We start from the raw sequence: 16,913 nt of genomic DNA, 5'->3' as shown, positions 1-16,913 counted from the left end.
CAAGAGAATTTGAAACCTAGTGAGTTTTTTAACATTTTATTATAAAATTGAAGTTCATTCACTAGAAAAAGTGTTTTTTACCTCTCCTGAAAAGTTTTTTTTTTGGCATTTACAGCATTATTGCATTTCATGCTTCATATATATACCCTGGGATTCCATTTGGGATTCCCTGTCCCTAAGCTTTCTATATCTGGTTTCTGCTTTCATCTATCTCTAAGTCCATTCTTTAGATTAAGGAAGAACAGACAGATGGATGCCTATGGGAATTTATAGGTCTACAATTTTTGAAAATTGCAGCCCAATAATGGTAGTGATATGAACATCTGTCATTATTTCTTTGCTTTTCAACAGATTGCCCAGTAGCAAAGAGTAGAATTTAAAATTATTTTTTAAGGAAAGTGAATGAAAAAATTTATATGAAAAAACTTACTGCATCTATTGCCTTTGTGTCAGCACCTGCATCAACCAAAATTTGATATATTTCTCCTCCGTCTAGTAGAAATGCTGCATAATGAAGTGGTGTTCTTCCTTGCTATATAAAAAGAAATTTCAGTACTTAAATTTATGATTAAAACAATTAATCATTATAACTATAAAGTCAAGACAATAGGGATTATCCTTATAAATAATAATAAGTATTTTAATTTTATTGTCAAATAGTTTTGCATTTATCAGTTTATTTTTAGGAAACTTTTGTTGAATATTTCATTATTCAACACTTCCTTCTTTCTTTTAATACAGAATAATTGCATTATGTTTTAATAATTTTGCAGTATGCAGTCATAGTTCATGAGATATGGCCATGGTGGCCAAACTGTTCAGCCTAATTATACAATTTTTTTTATAAATGTAAACTTTATATATACCTGTATATATATATAGGTATATATAAAGTTTACATTTATAAAAAAAATACAGTAATATATATAGTCAAATAAAACAGTATATATATATATATATATACTGTTTTATTAGAGAATGTGGCTCTTGCATATTTCTGATAAGCAATATATGGCTTCTATCGTAACAAGGTTTGATCGCCTGATATATCAGTTTGTAATATAAATTCTGTCGGATATGCCGGTACATATTGACAAATTGGAACACATTTTACGTGATTGGTGCATAATGTGATATATTGTTTTATTCACATTGGAATGAACAGTATGTTTGTAAATTTTTAAGTGTGTACATTGCTCCAATTTTTGTTTTTTGCTGTATCAAAAATAAAAGTGACCAAAGAACATATTCAACAAGTTATTCTTTATGAGTACAAGAAAAGGAAATAACACAAGCAAATTGGCTAAAATTATTTAAAGTGTCTATGGAAATGACGATGTGAGTGAATGGATGTGTCTGAGATGGTTTGCAAAGTTTTGAAATGGTGACTTCAGTTTGAAAGATACTGGGAATGAGTATACTGGGCATCGCTCTGATTATGACATAGATGCCCTGAAAATGCTGGTGGAAAATAAATCCTTCACTGGTGGAAAATAAATCCTCCCTGAAAATGCTGGTGGAAAATAAGTCCTCCAATAGTATGAGAACTTGCACAAGAACTACACATAAGTTATGTGACAATTCATCAGCATTTGAAACAGCTGGAAAAAGTGCTGAATTTGGGAAAGTGGGTGCCGCATGACCTGTCATCAGAACAACTTGAACCACTGTTGTGGAGTTGGAGTTGGTAAAATTTTTTTCATTCTGATGACTTTGACTTTAAATTTTACTATCTGTAAAATGTAAAGTAATGAAAATACTTTTAATTTAGTATCTAAAGAAATTTATTCAAAAATGGATACTTCAATAAATTTAGATATTACAAAGATGTTCATCTATAAAGGCCATTTCACAGCAAAATTTTATGCATATTGCATGCAATGTACTGTATACTTCTAGAAAATAACTTATTAATTTAAAAGAATATATTCACATTGCCTACAGAGCCGTAGCTCAATATAATGTATGATTGGGCTTGGCATGTTTTTGCTATTACTCAACCAAAAATTATAAAACATCACACAATACTTAACTGGCTTTGCATTTGTAAAAAAATCTTAACCTTTATATTTTATTATTTTTTGAGCAGCTCATATGCTACATGAAAAAATTGAAACTAAGTACCATATGAGCTGCTCAAAAACCACATTTAACAAAACCTTTAATTACCAGTAACAAATTAACGAAAACAAATGTTTTCGGCCTGCATCAGGTTTTCTATAATGAATTCCGGATTCTATAACGAATTTGTTCAAAAACTAAATGATTTTTTCAAGTTTTTATAGATTTTGAATTCAAGTAAAAATTTAGAAATGATAAAAGAATTCAAACAAAAACATCTGAGATGTAAAAAATTATGCCAAGTAAAAATTTATGACAATTTAGACGACGGTCAAAATTTTTCTTAGCAGTTTTTCTTTGGTAAAGATAAGCTTGGCACTTGGAGGCAAAATGTAGAAAACAATAGTACAGGTAAAACTGTTGTGGGTATGCTTCCAAACACTGAACTTGTCTTAACCAAAGAAAAACTGCTAAGAAAAATTTTGACTGTCATCTAAATTGTCATAAATTTTTACTTGGCTTAATTTTTTACATTTCAGATGTTTTTGTTTGGATATCAATTGTTTTTGTTTAATAATTGTATTATTTCATGAAGACATAAGATGATGACATACAATTTGGTGGATGCTCATGACTGAATGTGCTGCAAACTGACACTTTTGATATACCATTTAGAAAAATTGTTATAAAAAGTTTTAATTGGCATAAATTTGAGCTTTTGTAATTCTGAGTAACATTTTGAATAAAATTCATTTGTTTCCATGCAATTTTATCTTTATAAGCATAAAATTAAGCTGTAAAACTTAATTAGTTCTATGGAAAACCCCTATGAACTTTGACCTAGTGACCCGGAAGTTTGGCTAGCACTTCACTGATAATGAGAAAGGCTTAAGTTTAAAATTTGAGCTTTCCAGACCCATTAGTTTTTCTCTGTGAGCATCTGCAGTGCCAGATGAAGTAAAAGAAGAAAATACAGTGTTTTTGGTGATTTTTTTTTTTTTTTTTTGTTCTTTTCACTTTTTAATTGCTTATATTTTGGCAACCACATTACAGAAAATTTTGAAATTTTGCACATTACCTAAGAAAACAATTTACTTTCAAATGAGATATTTGGAATTACTTCAGGAGTTTCGGGGGTGGAGAAATCAACTCCTGATTGAACCTATGAAAAAGTTAAATATGAAAATGTGATTAATAAAAGAAATGCAGAAACTGTGTCAGTATGGCTACTATTAGATAATAGGTTGTTATTTATGACAACAACTTATTAGCTAAGAGAGATGTTATAAAATGGGAAATGAATAATGATTCCAGGATTATAAATTCTAATACAGTTGACTTGCCTTATAACAAACACCAATAGAGCAAATTCTTGTGTTAAAGAAAAGTTTACCATTTTCCTGGCAAAACACCATTGCCACAATGTTAATTTTAATGCAATGAATTGAACAAAAATTTTACCAGAATTCATTAAACCAAACTGTAAATTACCTTCATAACCTCAAGGAATAACCTTATTTCCAATAATGGTTACTTTTTACACCTTTTGAAGTGAACAATAATAAGTGGTAATAAATTTTCCAACAGATTTTCTTCTACTAGTAAACAAAGACAGGTTTGACCTCTGATTGTAAAATGAGCAATTTAAACTTCTAGTTTTAGCAGATCATTCTACTGTACTCAGAAAATAGGGGTTTAAGGATGCCCACCCCTTTGAATGGATGAGATCCCATGCAAATATTCTATCAGGTCAGTCCATAAGTTCATGCGTATTTTTATCTACAAAAAAAAGCAGCAAAAAATTTTAATTAAATTTTATTTCAATCTATAATGTATTCACCATTATTTTGTACAATTTCTTGCCATCTTGATGGTAGCTTTTTAATCCCATCTTCGTAAAATGATTTTGGTTTTGAATCAAAATATTCAGAAATAGCCTTTTTTACATTGTTCTCATCCTTAAAAGTTTTCCCTTTTAAAAAATTCTGCAAACTGCAAAAAGATGATAATCACTGGGAGCAATATCTGGCGAATATGGTGGATTAGGTAAAATTTCCCAGTTGTAGCTTTCAAGTTTCTGTACAGTTATTTTTGCAGTGTGTGGTCTGGCATTGTTAGGCTGCAAGAGAACCTGCTTTCTGTTCACTAACGATGGTCGATTTTTTTTCAATTTTTCATTTAAGCGCTCTAATTGCTCACAATACATTTGAGCTGTAATTGTTTGATTAGGTTCTAACAGCTCAAAGTGAATTACACCTGACATATCCCACCAAACAGACAAAAGAATTTTTTTTGGATACAAACCACCTTTTGCAGTCAGTTTTGGCTGCTTGTTGCGATCCATCCATTGTCTTTTTCTCGTCACATTATTATAGAGGATCCATTTTTCGTCTCCAGTAACCAGCCTACCAAGAAAAGGTTCTAAAGCAATACGGGATAAAAGAGACGTGCAAATGTTTACACGTTGTTGTCGGTTAGCTATTGACAGTTCATGTGGTATCCATTTTCCTAGCTTTGAAACTTTTTCGATTTGTTGTAGGTGTCTATGAACAGTTCCATGGGATGAATTTAAACGTTCCACAATTTCATCAACTGTTAAAGATGGTTCTGCTTCAACTAGTATAGAGAGAGCATCATCATTGTGGGTGCCGGGAGGCGGACAGAGTCTATTTCCTCCTTTTCTCGGCTAACAGGTCTGTTAGACCTGCCCACGTCAAGATGGTGGTTCGGATGAGTTACGCATTACGCGTTACACAAGTGGAGGAAGTGGATGGGTTCGACAGTAGAACAGCGGCTATATTCGAACAAAGGACATTACAACGGATCATAACAACAACAACGATTTATTAAGGCTAATGTGATAATTATACAAGAGGCGAGCAACTGTCGCCTCTGTTCGGATCCGCGGAGGGAGAGTTTACATGAAATGGGGTCATACCTCGTGATTCGGGTCGGTTTTCTCTAGGCCGAAATAGTCTTTGGATTTCGGTCGGGTTTTCTCCGGACTTCGGTGCGCACACACCCAGTCTCCACGACACTACATAACCGACCCCCCCTTTCCTCTCTCTTTGCCCTTTTATCGTCTCGGTCACGTTTCCAGTTTCACCAACCAGCATTTTTCGCCGGTTGTTCCTTCTGAATCATATTTGTTCCTTCTGATTCATATTTTTTCCTTCTGATTCATATTTTTTTCCGTGGGAACCAAGCGATAAAATGATTTCTCATTACCGGTTTAATTCCGGTGGGTTCGACTTTTCACATCATCATTAAAGTCAACGGGTCTTCCAGTACGAGCCTTATCCTCCACACTAAAATCATTGTTTCTAAATCTTTCAAACCACTTCTGCGCAGTCCTTGCACTAATTACAATTTGATTATGTACAGTATTTATTTTTTTGGCTGCATTTGTAGCATTCTCACCACTTAAAAATAAAAAGTATAAAACATGTCTTTTATATTCATTGGTTACTTCCATTTTAATGAAAATAAACAACCGAAATGTTCACAATTCTGAACAGTATTATATGAATGAGATCCAATTTAACACTTCAGTGTAAAAATTATCACATTAGACTGACATTTTTAACAGCAAAACAAGATTTTTCTCAAGGTCATAAAAATCTGCATGGACTTATGGACTGACCTGATAGTTTGGATATTGGGGGTGCATCAGTGATGCCAGGTTTGGCTATTTTGTTTGAAAAAGAACTTTTTTTTGGTCTAAAAGAGTAAAAATGAGCCAAATTTGACAATCTTCAACAGAAAAAAAAATTACAGATTTCTTTTAGCTTTGTTTTTGTTTAATCACTCTGATATACTGCTCCACACTTAAACAGTGAATACCATCTCCTCCTCAATTTGTTTGATTTGAAAATCATTTAGATCATTAATTTATTTTTGTAAATAAATTCTATTTTATTTAACTATGTTTAGTAAATTAATTCAAAATATTATAATTTAGAGATTTCAATTGTCTGTTAATCCTTAACTCTTTAAATTATACGACCTTGACCCTGAAAATCATTAATTATGAATTTTCAATAAAGCAAACTAACTACTGTTCCCTAGTAATTCGTATTAAAGCAAGTTGACTGTATAGAGTTTTACTAATTTAGTAGATTATACTGGTGAATTTATTATTACAGGAAATGAGCTCAAAAATTTTATGACAGTAAACTTATTCAATATACAGTCTTTAGTAACTTGCTGAGTGATATTGCAAAAACTTTCAGATACCAAAAACATTAATTATAATTTTTCTGTTGTCAAGAAATTTTAAATTACAATTTTTTGAAAAACTTTGTCCAAATTATGCAAAGTCCAAGTTGGCAGGGTTTTACTATATATCAATGACAATTTTTATAATTATACATTTCTTCCCTCTTAAAACATATTTTAGAGTTGTAATTTAAAAAAATATAATAATTGCTTAATAAATTTTTAATTTATCCAATCAAAGCATTGATTCGTTTAATAAATACATCAATTAGCAATTAAATTTAAAAAGTTCAATTTCAATTAAATGAAAGGAGAAAGCAAATTAAATTATGATAATATATCTAGTAAAAAATATTAATATTAATTTATATAATTATCTGATATTTAATTAAAAAATGCTTTGAATTATTGAATTAATTTATTGTTTTCTTGTAACTCATATCTGTTTCATTTATTTCTCTTAATTGCTTTTGCTACGTTATATTATATTACTTTTCACTAATATATAATATAATTTGACATGTATCAAGAAGAATATAATTTTTATTACAACATTTTATTAATTCAATAAGTCATGTTTAATCAGTAATATCAAATTTTGAATTTCAGTTAAAGAATTTAATAACATAATATATATATCAATATCATCAAAGTTATCAAAATATATAATCTACAAAAAATCCAAAGAAATAAATTATTTGCAAGTAATCAGAGATGAATAGTAATAGGATTGTATGTAGTTTTTTTAATATTTATCACTAATAAAATTACTAATTACGTTAATTAATCAAGAACATTTTATAGTATTAATTTTACTTTGCAACATTTGCTATATATTTGGAATGTCTAACAATTATTATTTAAAAACTTTTACTAGATCGAATATACTCACATGATCTCTTATATGTAATGTTGTATCATAACGATCTAAAAGATATAAAATGATGTCTTTGTATCCAAAAATTACTGCTTTATGTAAAGGAGTGGCTCCAGCATGATCTCGACAAGCTGCAAGTTTTTTACGATCGACAAGATGTTGTAACTCTCTCAATTTGCCTTTTGAGACTGCACTATGTATTTCATATATTTTATTCTGAAATGTATCATTATAATTGAATTAAAACAATTATATAAAATATTACATAAATCATATTATTACTAAGAATTAATTTCTAAATTAGATTAAAAAAAATTATATTTCTACATTTTATTAGCAATTACCAATAAAATATGTAATTTTTTATTTACTATTCACATTCCATGGACATTAGTGAAACTTCAAGCATAAATAAGTTCAAACTAAGCTAAATGCCTATACATATACAGTATATGCAGTAAAGGCAATGACAGATAGGGCTACTTCCTTTTCTGCTTCTCACTGTTACCTATAGAGGAATCTGAAGCTCTTTTTGACTTTTCACAGTTTTCAGTCACAAAATCATACATTAACAATTATCAGTAAGTGACAGATCTGACTGGCAGGAATTCTGAGACATGACCAATACAACACACTCACATGGGGTAGTTGAGTATGTCATATAAGGCATGAAAGCATTTTTGACACCAAATGTGAGCTTTGGAGTGCAGAGAACCTCCATGAAAAACTTTGGTTTTTAGAGCTCTTTGATTTTTAAAATTCTGGGTAAGGGATTATATAACTGTACATCTTTTAAAAATAACACTAAAATTTATAATTTTTTATGTTAAAATATCATTCATTCATTTATGATCATATTATTCAAGTCATTGCAAAAATTTTGAACGTTTATTTTATATGTTATGGGATATAAAACAATGTTGTCATTTTTCAATATAATCTCCTTGTAGTTCAACACACTTATTACATCTTGGAATTAGCTGACACCTTAAAGATATCATAAGGTAGTGTGTTTACAATTTTACATGAAATTTCAGCATGTGTAAGTTGCTTTCAAAGTGGGTGCCGCGTTTGCTCACACCAGACCAAAAACAACAACGTGTCGACAATTCAGAGTGCTGTTTGGAGCTGTTCAAGTGAGATAAAAAGGATTTCTTGCATTGGTATGTGACAATGGATAAAGCATGGATCCATTACTACACACCTGAATTAAAAAGATTGTCAGCTGAGTGGACAGCAGCCGGTGAAAGTTGTCCAAAGTGACCAAAAGCTCAAAAGTCAGCTGGCAAGGTTATGGCATCCATATTTTGGGATGCGCATGGTATTTTGTTCATCGACTATTATGAGAAAGGTAAAACTATCAATAGTGAATATTACATAGCACTATTGGATTGATTGAGTATAGAAATAAAGAAAAAACACCTTCATATGCAAAAGAAAAAAGTACTATTCCACCAAAACAATGCCCCTTGTCACAAGTCAATGAAAATGATCGTTAAATTGAATGAATTATGCTTCAAATTGCTTCCTCACCTATCGTACTCTTTAGATCTGGCCCCCAGTGACTACTGGCTTTTTGCAGACGTCAAAAAGATGCTCCAGGGAAAGAAATTTGGCTCAAATGAAGAAGTGATTACCAAAACTGAGGCCTATTTTGAGAGCAAAGACAAATCGTTCTACAAAAAAGGCATCAAAAAGTTAAAGGAGCGTTGGAATGAATGTATCACTCTTGAAGGAGAATATGCTAATGAATAAAGTCAAATTTAAAAAAAAAATTGTTTTTCTTAGTTAGACCAGAGACTTATTGAATGATGAGTTATGTTCACATATATATTGAATTTATAAATATATGTAAAATCATATACTTTGTAACTCAATAATAATTTTAAGCCAATTAGTGAATTGAATCAGCAATTTATTATTTTAACATTATGTTCAGGTTAGTAAAATAAAAGTTTTGCTATGTAAGAAAATACTTTGTATGTAGGGTTGACAATTGTTTGGGATTTTTGAACTGTATGAAATTTCAATTAATTTTTTAAAAATTTTTTTGGAAATCAAAAACCGTAAATGTTTTGAAAAATGAACAAATTGGGTGTATGTTTTTTTTAGCTTTTCCCTTTTTCCTCATGATAAGTTTACACCTCTAATTGTAATTCAAATTACAATTCCACTTGTTCCACTTGTTTTCCATTTTTATCTCTTTTCATTCTATAGGCACTAACAGGACATGTTTTAATCAATCATACTCATTGTAGGTTTGGCAGATCCACATGATGTAGCAGGATAGTGAGGGACAGGGCAAGAAATATCCAAAACAGACTGCCTAAGAAAAATTCCTTGGGTTTCTTGCATGGATTCAATCTTGGGTCCTAGAAAGATAGGCTGATATCTTAATCATATCAGCCATCCAGCTATCTCATCACCACCACAATCAAGGAAAGGAAAAATGTTTTTTTGTTTGTTTCTAGGTTTTCTTTGCTCATCCCTTTTTTAAATTGGTGGTTTTTTCACACTGTATTTAGGATTTGTTACTCTGAAAGTTCACAACCCTATTTGTCTGATGATATTCTTTCTTGTAACTATTGGCTTTATTATTTGTGTATTTTGAAGCAATGCTATACAACTCAAGGAGCCAAATTTCCAACTAATTTTCATCTCTACATCTCTCAAATTGATTGGAAATTGTATGAATGCTGAAGATTGAACTGTACATCTATTATTTTGATTATTTTTCCTTAAGGAACTCTCTAAGAATTTTTTATTTATTATATTTTTAGAAGTTAGTAACTTTTTGTAATATTATTTATATTTTTATCAGTTGTTACCATCTCTCTTTATAAACATTTGAATAGGATGTTGAATGTGTTCAAGTCTTAAATTATTTTTTAATGTAACCCAAGGACAACTTATACAGTTAGTTGAAAACATTTAGAGCATAAATGTTTAAATTTTTCCCTGTTTAAGGTGGTGGTGTTATTACCAAGTTTATCGAGTAAATGTTTTTATATTTTAAATACAACTGTATTAATAACAACTGTAAGCAAATATATATAAAACTAATTACTGGATAAATATAAAGTATTGTGAGGTTGCCGACAGGGTGCCGACTATGTCAAGAGGGTCGAACGGTCGCGAAGGGTCGTATGTTGGCGATCGGCACTGAGACAGACCCAACGGTTACAAGAAACCGTTTATTTGACACGAAAGAAGCTTACAAGATTTCCGCGATCTTGGAAGTTCTAGGTCGGCAGCAGCCTCTGGGTCTTCCTCTCCTTTCCGATATAGTCCCATTTTGAAGTAGTGTCCCTGGGTCGCGAATGGCCTGTTCCCTCGACGACTCCGCGACTCCAGGACGATGCGGTTGACTTCCGTTGATGGAAAGATGTTGATCCGAGGTCAGGAGACGGAGACGAAGATGGGCACGAGACACACACACAACAATAGATCCGTCGCTTGGAACTTTCGGGAGAAGAAGCCCTCGTGTCCTTGAATTCTCAGGTTTTATCTGTTTTCTTCCGATTCCGCTTTCCGATTGGTCTCTTCTCGTCACCTGGTGACAATTCGAAACCTTTCGGGGACGCGGGAGAGGTCAAAATCGAAGTTTAATTCGATTCCCACTCAGAGATAGACGATCTACGTTTCCCCATTGTTCTATTGTTTAAAAGTTTGCGTCGTTTTCTTTAAGAAAAACTATTTCTAACTTCTATTTTTTTTCCTCTAAAAAAATATATTTATCTTAAAAATAAATGATTTTAACGCGAATTTCAGTGAGGTTCGGACCTATCCAGAGCCTCACAGTATAACAGAAAAATAAGAACATAAAAAGTATGACACATGCAAAAAACCCAAAAATCCAGCAAAAGGAATATAAATTTAATGAGAAACTAATGTTTTTGACAACTTTTAGTAATCATCATTAGGTTACAAACTGTTCTGAAAAAGAATGTACAAATTGAATAACAAAACTTTTTAAAAAACATGAAACTGGCATCAGATAGGTCAGTAAAGCAAATGTGAATTCGTGTGTTAATCAATTAGAAAAATTCATATACTGGATTTCAAAAAGGCCCTCTACTTTTGCAAGCATGGAGGACCTTTTTGAAATCCAGTAAATGAATTTTTCTATTGATGAATTGATTAATACACGAATTCATATTTGCTTTACTGACCAATTTATGCCAGTTTCATGTTTTGAAAAATTGTTTTATTTATATGTTCCTTTTTAGAACAGTTTGTAACTTGATGATGATGCTAAAAGCTGTCAAAAATATTAGTTTTTCCATTAAATTTACATTTATTTTTGCTTGGTTTTTGAATCAAACAAATAAATAAGAAAACAATAAATAGGCAGGGAGTCAAGTTTTATAAGATAAAACATTTTTTGTGAGTAAGTTCATCTTATCATCTCTTTAAATGCAAACTTCAAAATTTGAAACATTGTTTTTTGTTCAATTAACGTTAAAAATTAATGAATTTGAATTACAGATATATTGAGTGCTTGATATTTAAACCCTTTAAAAATGAAAACATATAATGCAGATGTTACTTGACTAAAATTATTTTTAAAAAACACATGACAATGTTAGACTTTTTTTAAATGCAAGTTATTTAACAAAAGATAATTAAAAATTAATCTACAATAAATCAAAAGGGTACTAAAAGTGTATACACAAAATTTTAGGAATTTGATTTTAGTATTTAAATTCATTTATACATAAAATTTACAAAGATCATCAAATAATAATACTGTTTTTGTATTTATCTGAAAAGATATAATTTAGGACTAACTTGAAACATTGGTACTTGACGAAGAAATTTATTAACTTGAGGAAGACGAGCAGTCCTACCGATAAGAAGGTCACCATAGCCATCTAAAACTGCTTGTTCTAACTTTTCCATAGCTCCTAATTTTAACCAAAGAGAAATTGTTTCTTCACTAATTGTTGGTGCTAAAGCTTGTGGTAAATAGTTAGCTGTTCGAACTGGAGGAAGTGTTGATGTTGTTGTTGCCATGTTTCCTATATCCGTATATTTAAATCCTTCAAAACAAGTGAAATAAAAAGTTTGTTATAAAGTTTATCCAAAGATTATGAAGTAATATAATTCAAAATATAATATTAATTAATTAAATTTGTAAAATATTAATAAAATCAGTTAATTTATATTTATGAGTATATTATTAAAAAATGAAAAATAAAAGATTATATTGTAAATTTTTTAAAATGTTTATAAATATTCATTCAGTTGTTTTGCATTCAATGAGCTAAAACTTTAATTTTTTTATGATGTAAATTCTTATTTTTGTAAAATAAATTTGATAATTTTATAATTTGAAATATTAAATAAATTTAATATTTCATATAAGGTAGGTCCTAAGACCCTACTAATGATGTTTGTTTTGTAATTAACCATGGCATCTTCAGATACAACAAATCAACATTATTGGATTATTGCTTTCCCATCTTAGTCTGTTATAATTTTATAAATTTGCAATATTTACAAGATTATTTTTACTACAATATTTAATATTTTATCATTCTCAATACACTAAATTAAGTATTTAGCTTAAATACATGAAAAAAAAATGAGATAACAAAAATTGAAATTTTATAATTAAAATTTTTTGCATAAATAATAAAATTTATTAATTGTAAAATCTATATTTACTATTTTTTAATTATATTGCTACCAAGTGGATTTTTGTCAGCCAGACTTTTATTCAATGGGAGGAAGCAATGCCAATTTTTTAAAAAACAATTGGAAGCACTTGAAAAACAATTCTTTGAATGTTTTCACATGATGATGATTGATTTCTGTTTTCAGGTTAAGCTTGTACAACTTTATTTATTTACTTTTGTTGTTTTAATCTTTTCAATAAACCTTGTTGTGTTTTGAGAAACCATCCTTTTTTTTGTGTCAGTATAATTAAAAATTTTTTCATTAAATTTTTACTGGAATCTTTCCAATTCCAATAACATAACTAAGATTTTTTTGTTTTGAATGTGTATATATATATATAAAAGTAAAGATTATTCTAAATTAATTTTTTAATCTAAAATTTTTTTTTCAGTTTCAAATATATTCAAATCTTAAGCTTAAATAACAAATACACTACGAAATATTAATTAGTTTTGAATTCATTAGTATAAATTATAGTTAATTATGAAATGGCAATTTATGAAAGAATAGAATATAAAAAGAGAAACATTTTTACTTTATCACAAGCGATGCTAATTTATTATAGGTTTTTCTTGTTTTTTTTTTTTTAGTATTTAAAATATGAGGAATATTTTGATATGAAAATAATAGTTTTAAATAAAATCATAAAAATAAAAATCATAAAAATTCTGATGTAACAAAATTATTCAATTTTAGTAGTAATGAACACAGTTTTTTTCATTTTAACTTATTTATATATTCAAATTCTATGAACTTTATTAATTAATAAATAAATTTCAAACAAACTGTCAAATTAATTTATCAAATTAGCATTTCAATGTTACAAAAGAAAACAAATTATTGTAAAAATAAATAGAATTCTTATATTTTCTATATTTAATTGTTTATAACCAGCCAATTAAACTTTCATTTAAAAGTAATAATAATAATAATAATAAATTCAAAAAGAACTGTAAAACAAATAATTTTTTCTAATTGATAATATTGCTGATAATTTAATAAATTAAATTTCAATATGATATAATAAGAATTCCGTTTTGGTTGTATAAACATACCAACTTACAGTTGCAGGTGTTTATTTAATATTAATATAAAACAATAATTAATGCAGATTAAGGAGTGGAATGATAGAAAATAATATTCTATAACTTTATTGTGGGTTTATATTTCTTGTATATTTAATATATTAAGATTTAACAAAATTTTGAAATGTGAAAGCAAAGTATTAAAAAAAAATGTCATATTATTCTGATTCAACATGTTTCAATTTAATTAAGTCTACATTAATCTAAATACATGTTTAGAAAAACTAGTATACTAAAAATAATAGCTTGAACTTAAATTTAAAAAGTTACTCTTACCAGAAGAAAAATTATCATCATGAATCATAATCTAAAATGAAAAATGTAACAATTAATATTGTCTAAGAGAAAGTTTTCAAATATATATATTTATAAATGTATATTTATCATCAAAGTTTTATTTTATTTTATTTCATTAAATTTCAAAATATTAAGTATTAAATTTGTGCAAACTGTTTTATTAAGTAGTAAACAATTTACTGCTTTTAGTGTGAAAATTACATATTTAAAAAGTGTTCATTTAAAATACTTCCTGTTATAATTTTGTTGTTGTTATGTCATTGACATCTATTGACCTAATATATAATTATTACTCTTTTGGCAAAACTTACCGATTGCTTGATGAAAATAATACGTATTTTACTATAGAAGTTTCTTTCCTTATCCAATATGTGAAGTTATAAATTCACATGTTTTGAAAATATATTTATATACAATATGTGCACAATATCCATTTATGACACAAATGAACACTTTGGAGGAAACACTTTTATCCTTCCAGTTAAGTGTATTAGAGAAGCATGGAATTTTCTATTTGTATGGAGTGTGTATAGCTTGCAGTTGCCTAGCACCCAAAAATCAATATTAAAAGATTATGTAGTATCTACATTAATCATAGAACTTAAGTTGTATGATGTTTTAAAAAAAATTGTCTATGAACTATTGATAATTTTAATTTAAACCATTGCATTCAAAATTTACTTATTGGAAATTTAAAGGTTATAAACTTTATTTTTGCTATTAAACAAACATGTTTTCATTTTAATATTTTTCATTTCTCACAGTTTCAGTTAGATAATTTGTAAAAAATATATAAGTACATTAACGAATATTAATAAGAATTTACTTCATAAATTTAAAATATCATAGCTTCATATTGCATATTTAAATGATGCTTATATTTCAATTTTATGATGTGTTTATTTGGAAAATTTTTAGGTTTTATTGACGTATTTAATACAGCATAAAATGTATTTAATTTTCTTAATGGAAAGTTAGCTAACCCTGCCCTCAAAGAGAATTGATTAATGAACAACTCAACTATGACCTTCCGTATTAATCCCTTGATTTTATTTTTGTGTTAATATTCTTAAGTAATAATTATTTATTTTCATTTAATTATTATTTTATTAAATTTGAAATTTATTATTTATTATTATGTATTTTTACAATAAGTAAAGTTTAATATAAAATAAAATTGCTAAATATTAATTAAATGTGAATCAAAATATAATAATTTTTCATAAAATTAATGACCAAGTTGAAGCATTGTTACATATTTTTATTATGTGAAAGAATGACAATGAGAAACTTTTATAATAAAAATCACCTTGTATGTAATGTGTAAAATGATAAATATGAGATAAACATATGAAATTTTACAGTAATAGACAATTTAGAAAATTTAAAGCAAATAAATATAATTTTCTTATTATTTTATCAATAAAAATTATTACGAATATAATAAAAAAATATATGTACAGATATACAATTTTTACACATACAGTGCTGTAAAAATTATTTTAAATTATTATATAATGAGTGAAAGAAAGCTTAGAAATTCAAATTTCTTAATTCTTAAAATAAATGCCTAATACAAATTTCAAACTTATATTCTAAAAAACAATGATGATATTTATAAATAAGATAGTAATTAATGTTTTAACATAAGTTTATAGACAAGTGAAATAAAAATATGAATATGGTACAGTACATTTATATACTAATTCAGAGAAATTTCTAATTGTTTTAATATGAAAGAAAGTATTTGTTTTTGCTTTTAATTTTATAATATTTATTATATGATATAATTTGAATAATGTAAATAATATATGACATTGCTTTATCAAATTAATCATACCCAATTTTTATTTTAGAACAAGCTACAGTAGACCCTTGATTTAACAGACTAATTGGGGAAAGAGATGTCTGTTATTGCTGAAAGTCCATTAAATTGAATATATTTTAAAAACATAAATTAATAACCAATTTATAACATTTTTATATATCCCATAAGTTATAAGTATGAATAAAAATTACTCTTATAATGTACTGTACATTGAGTAATTTATGCTGAGTCAATGAGTATACTCTATTTGTGAAATTTGTCTTAAATGTTTCATTTAGGACAAATTTTTTGTTGTTAAATTCAAAGTGCATTAAACAGGTGTCTATTGAATTGAGGGCATACTGTATTTGAGAATGTTACAAATAAGATATAATCAAAAATTATAATATTCTTATAAATATTTTAACATGTGTATTTTATTCATAATGTCTTATATTATTGAAAAACATTTTTTTAAATTTACACAAGTACATGCTAAAATAGATGTTTTTCATCTACTATAAGTAAAAGTATTTCTGGTAATTTTACTCATGATGGTTTTTTCTATTGTTGTTTATGTACTACTAATCAGTTGTGCTTTTCTACAGTTATTCTCTATTCATTCAGAATTGTGGCTGTATACCATAGTATATATATATATATATATATACTATGGTATACTATGGTATACTATGGTAAAAAAATATATATATATATATATATATATATTTTTTTTTTATTTTAATTTTTGTATAGTTTCCTTTCTTTCCTTTGTCTATTGTTTGTCCCTTCTAGAAATTTCCTTTTCAACCCTTTCTTCTTGTGTGGTGGTGACTAATCCCTTTAGAACAAAAGAGGAATGTGGCCCTGAGGGCTGTGTGTGTGA

The 16,913-nt window shown here is 27.8% G+C and overlaps 2 protein-coding genes across 2 annotated transcripts in view; one reads left to right on the top strand and one right to left on the bottom strand.

The window, feature by feature from the left end:
- LOC136988229 (uncharacterized) overlaps nt 1-16,913 on the bottom strand; it is a 90,406-nt gene that overhangs the window by 54,551 nt on the left and 18,942 nt on the right. The window contains 4 exon segments of the mRNA XM_067286083.1: nt 431-532; nt 7,172-7,372; nt 11,948-12,198; nt 14,200-14,230. Of these exon segments, the coding sequence (XP_067142184.1) occupies nt 431-532; nt 7,172-7,372; nt 11,948-12,198; nt 14,200-14,227 (582 nt within the window). The 5' untranslated portion in view covers nt 14,228-14,230.
- The window catches only part of LOC136988255 (coiled-coil domain-containing protein 34-like), a 104,989-nt gene that overhangs the window by 74,835 nt on the left and 13,241 nt on the right, over nt 1-16,913 (top strand). The window lies entirely within an intron of this gene.

Source organism: Centruroides vittatus, unplaced genomic scaffold, assembly GCF_030686945.1.
Source record: "Centruroides vittatus isolate TY-2023 unplaced genomic scaffold, ASM3068694v2 scaffold_324, whole genome shotgun sequence".
NCBI classification, from domain to species: domain Eukaryota; kingdom Metazoa; phylum Arthropoda; class Arachnida; order Scorpiones; family Buthidae; genus Centruroides; species Centruroides vittatus.
The sequence above is the reverse complement of the archived record's forward strand: the minus strand, read 5'-3'. Positions and strand labels throughout refer to the sequence as shown.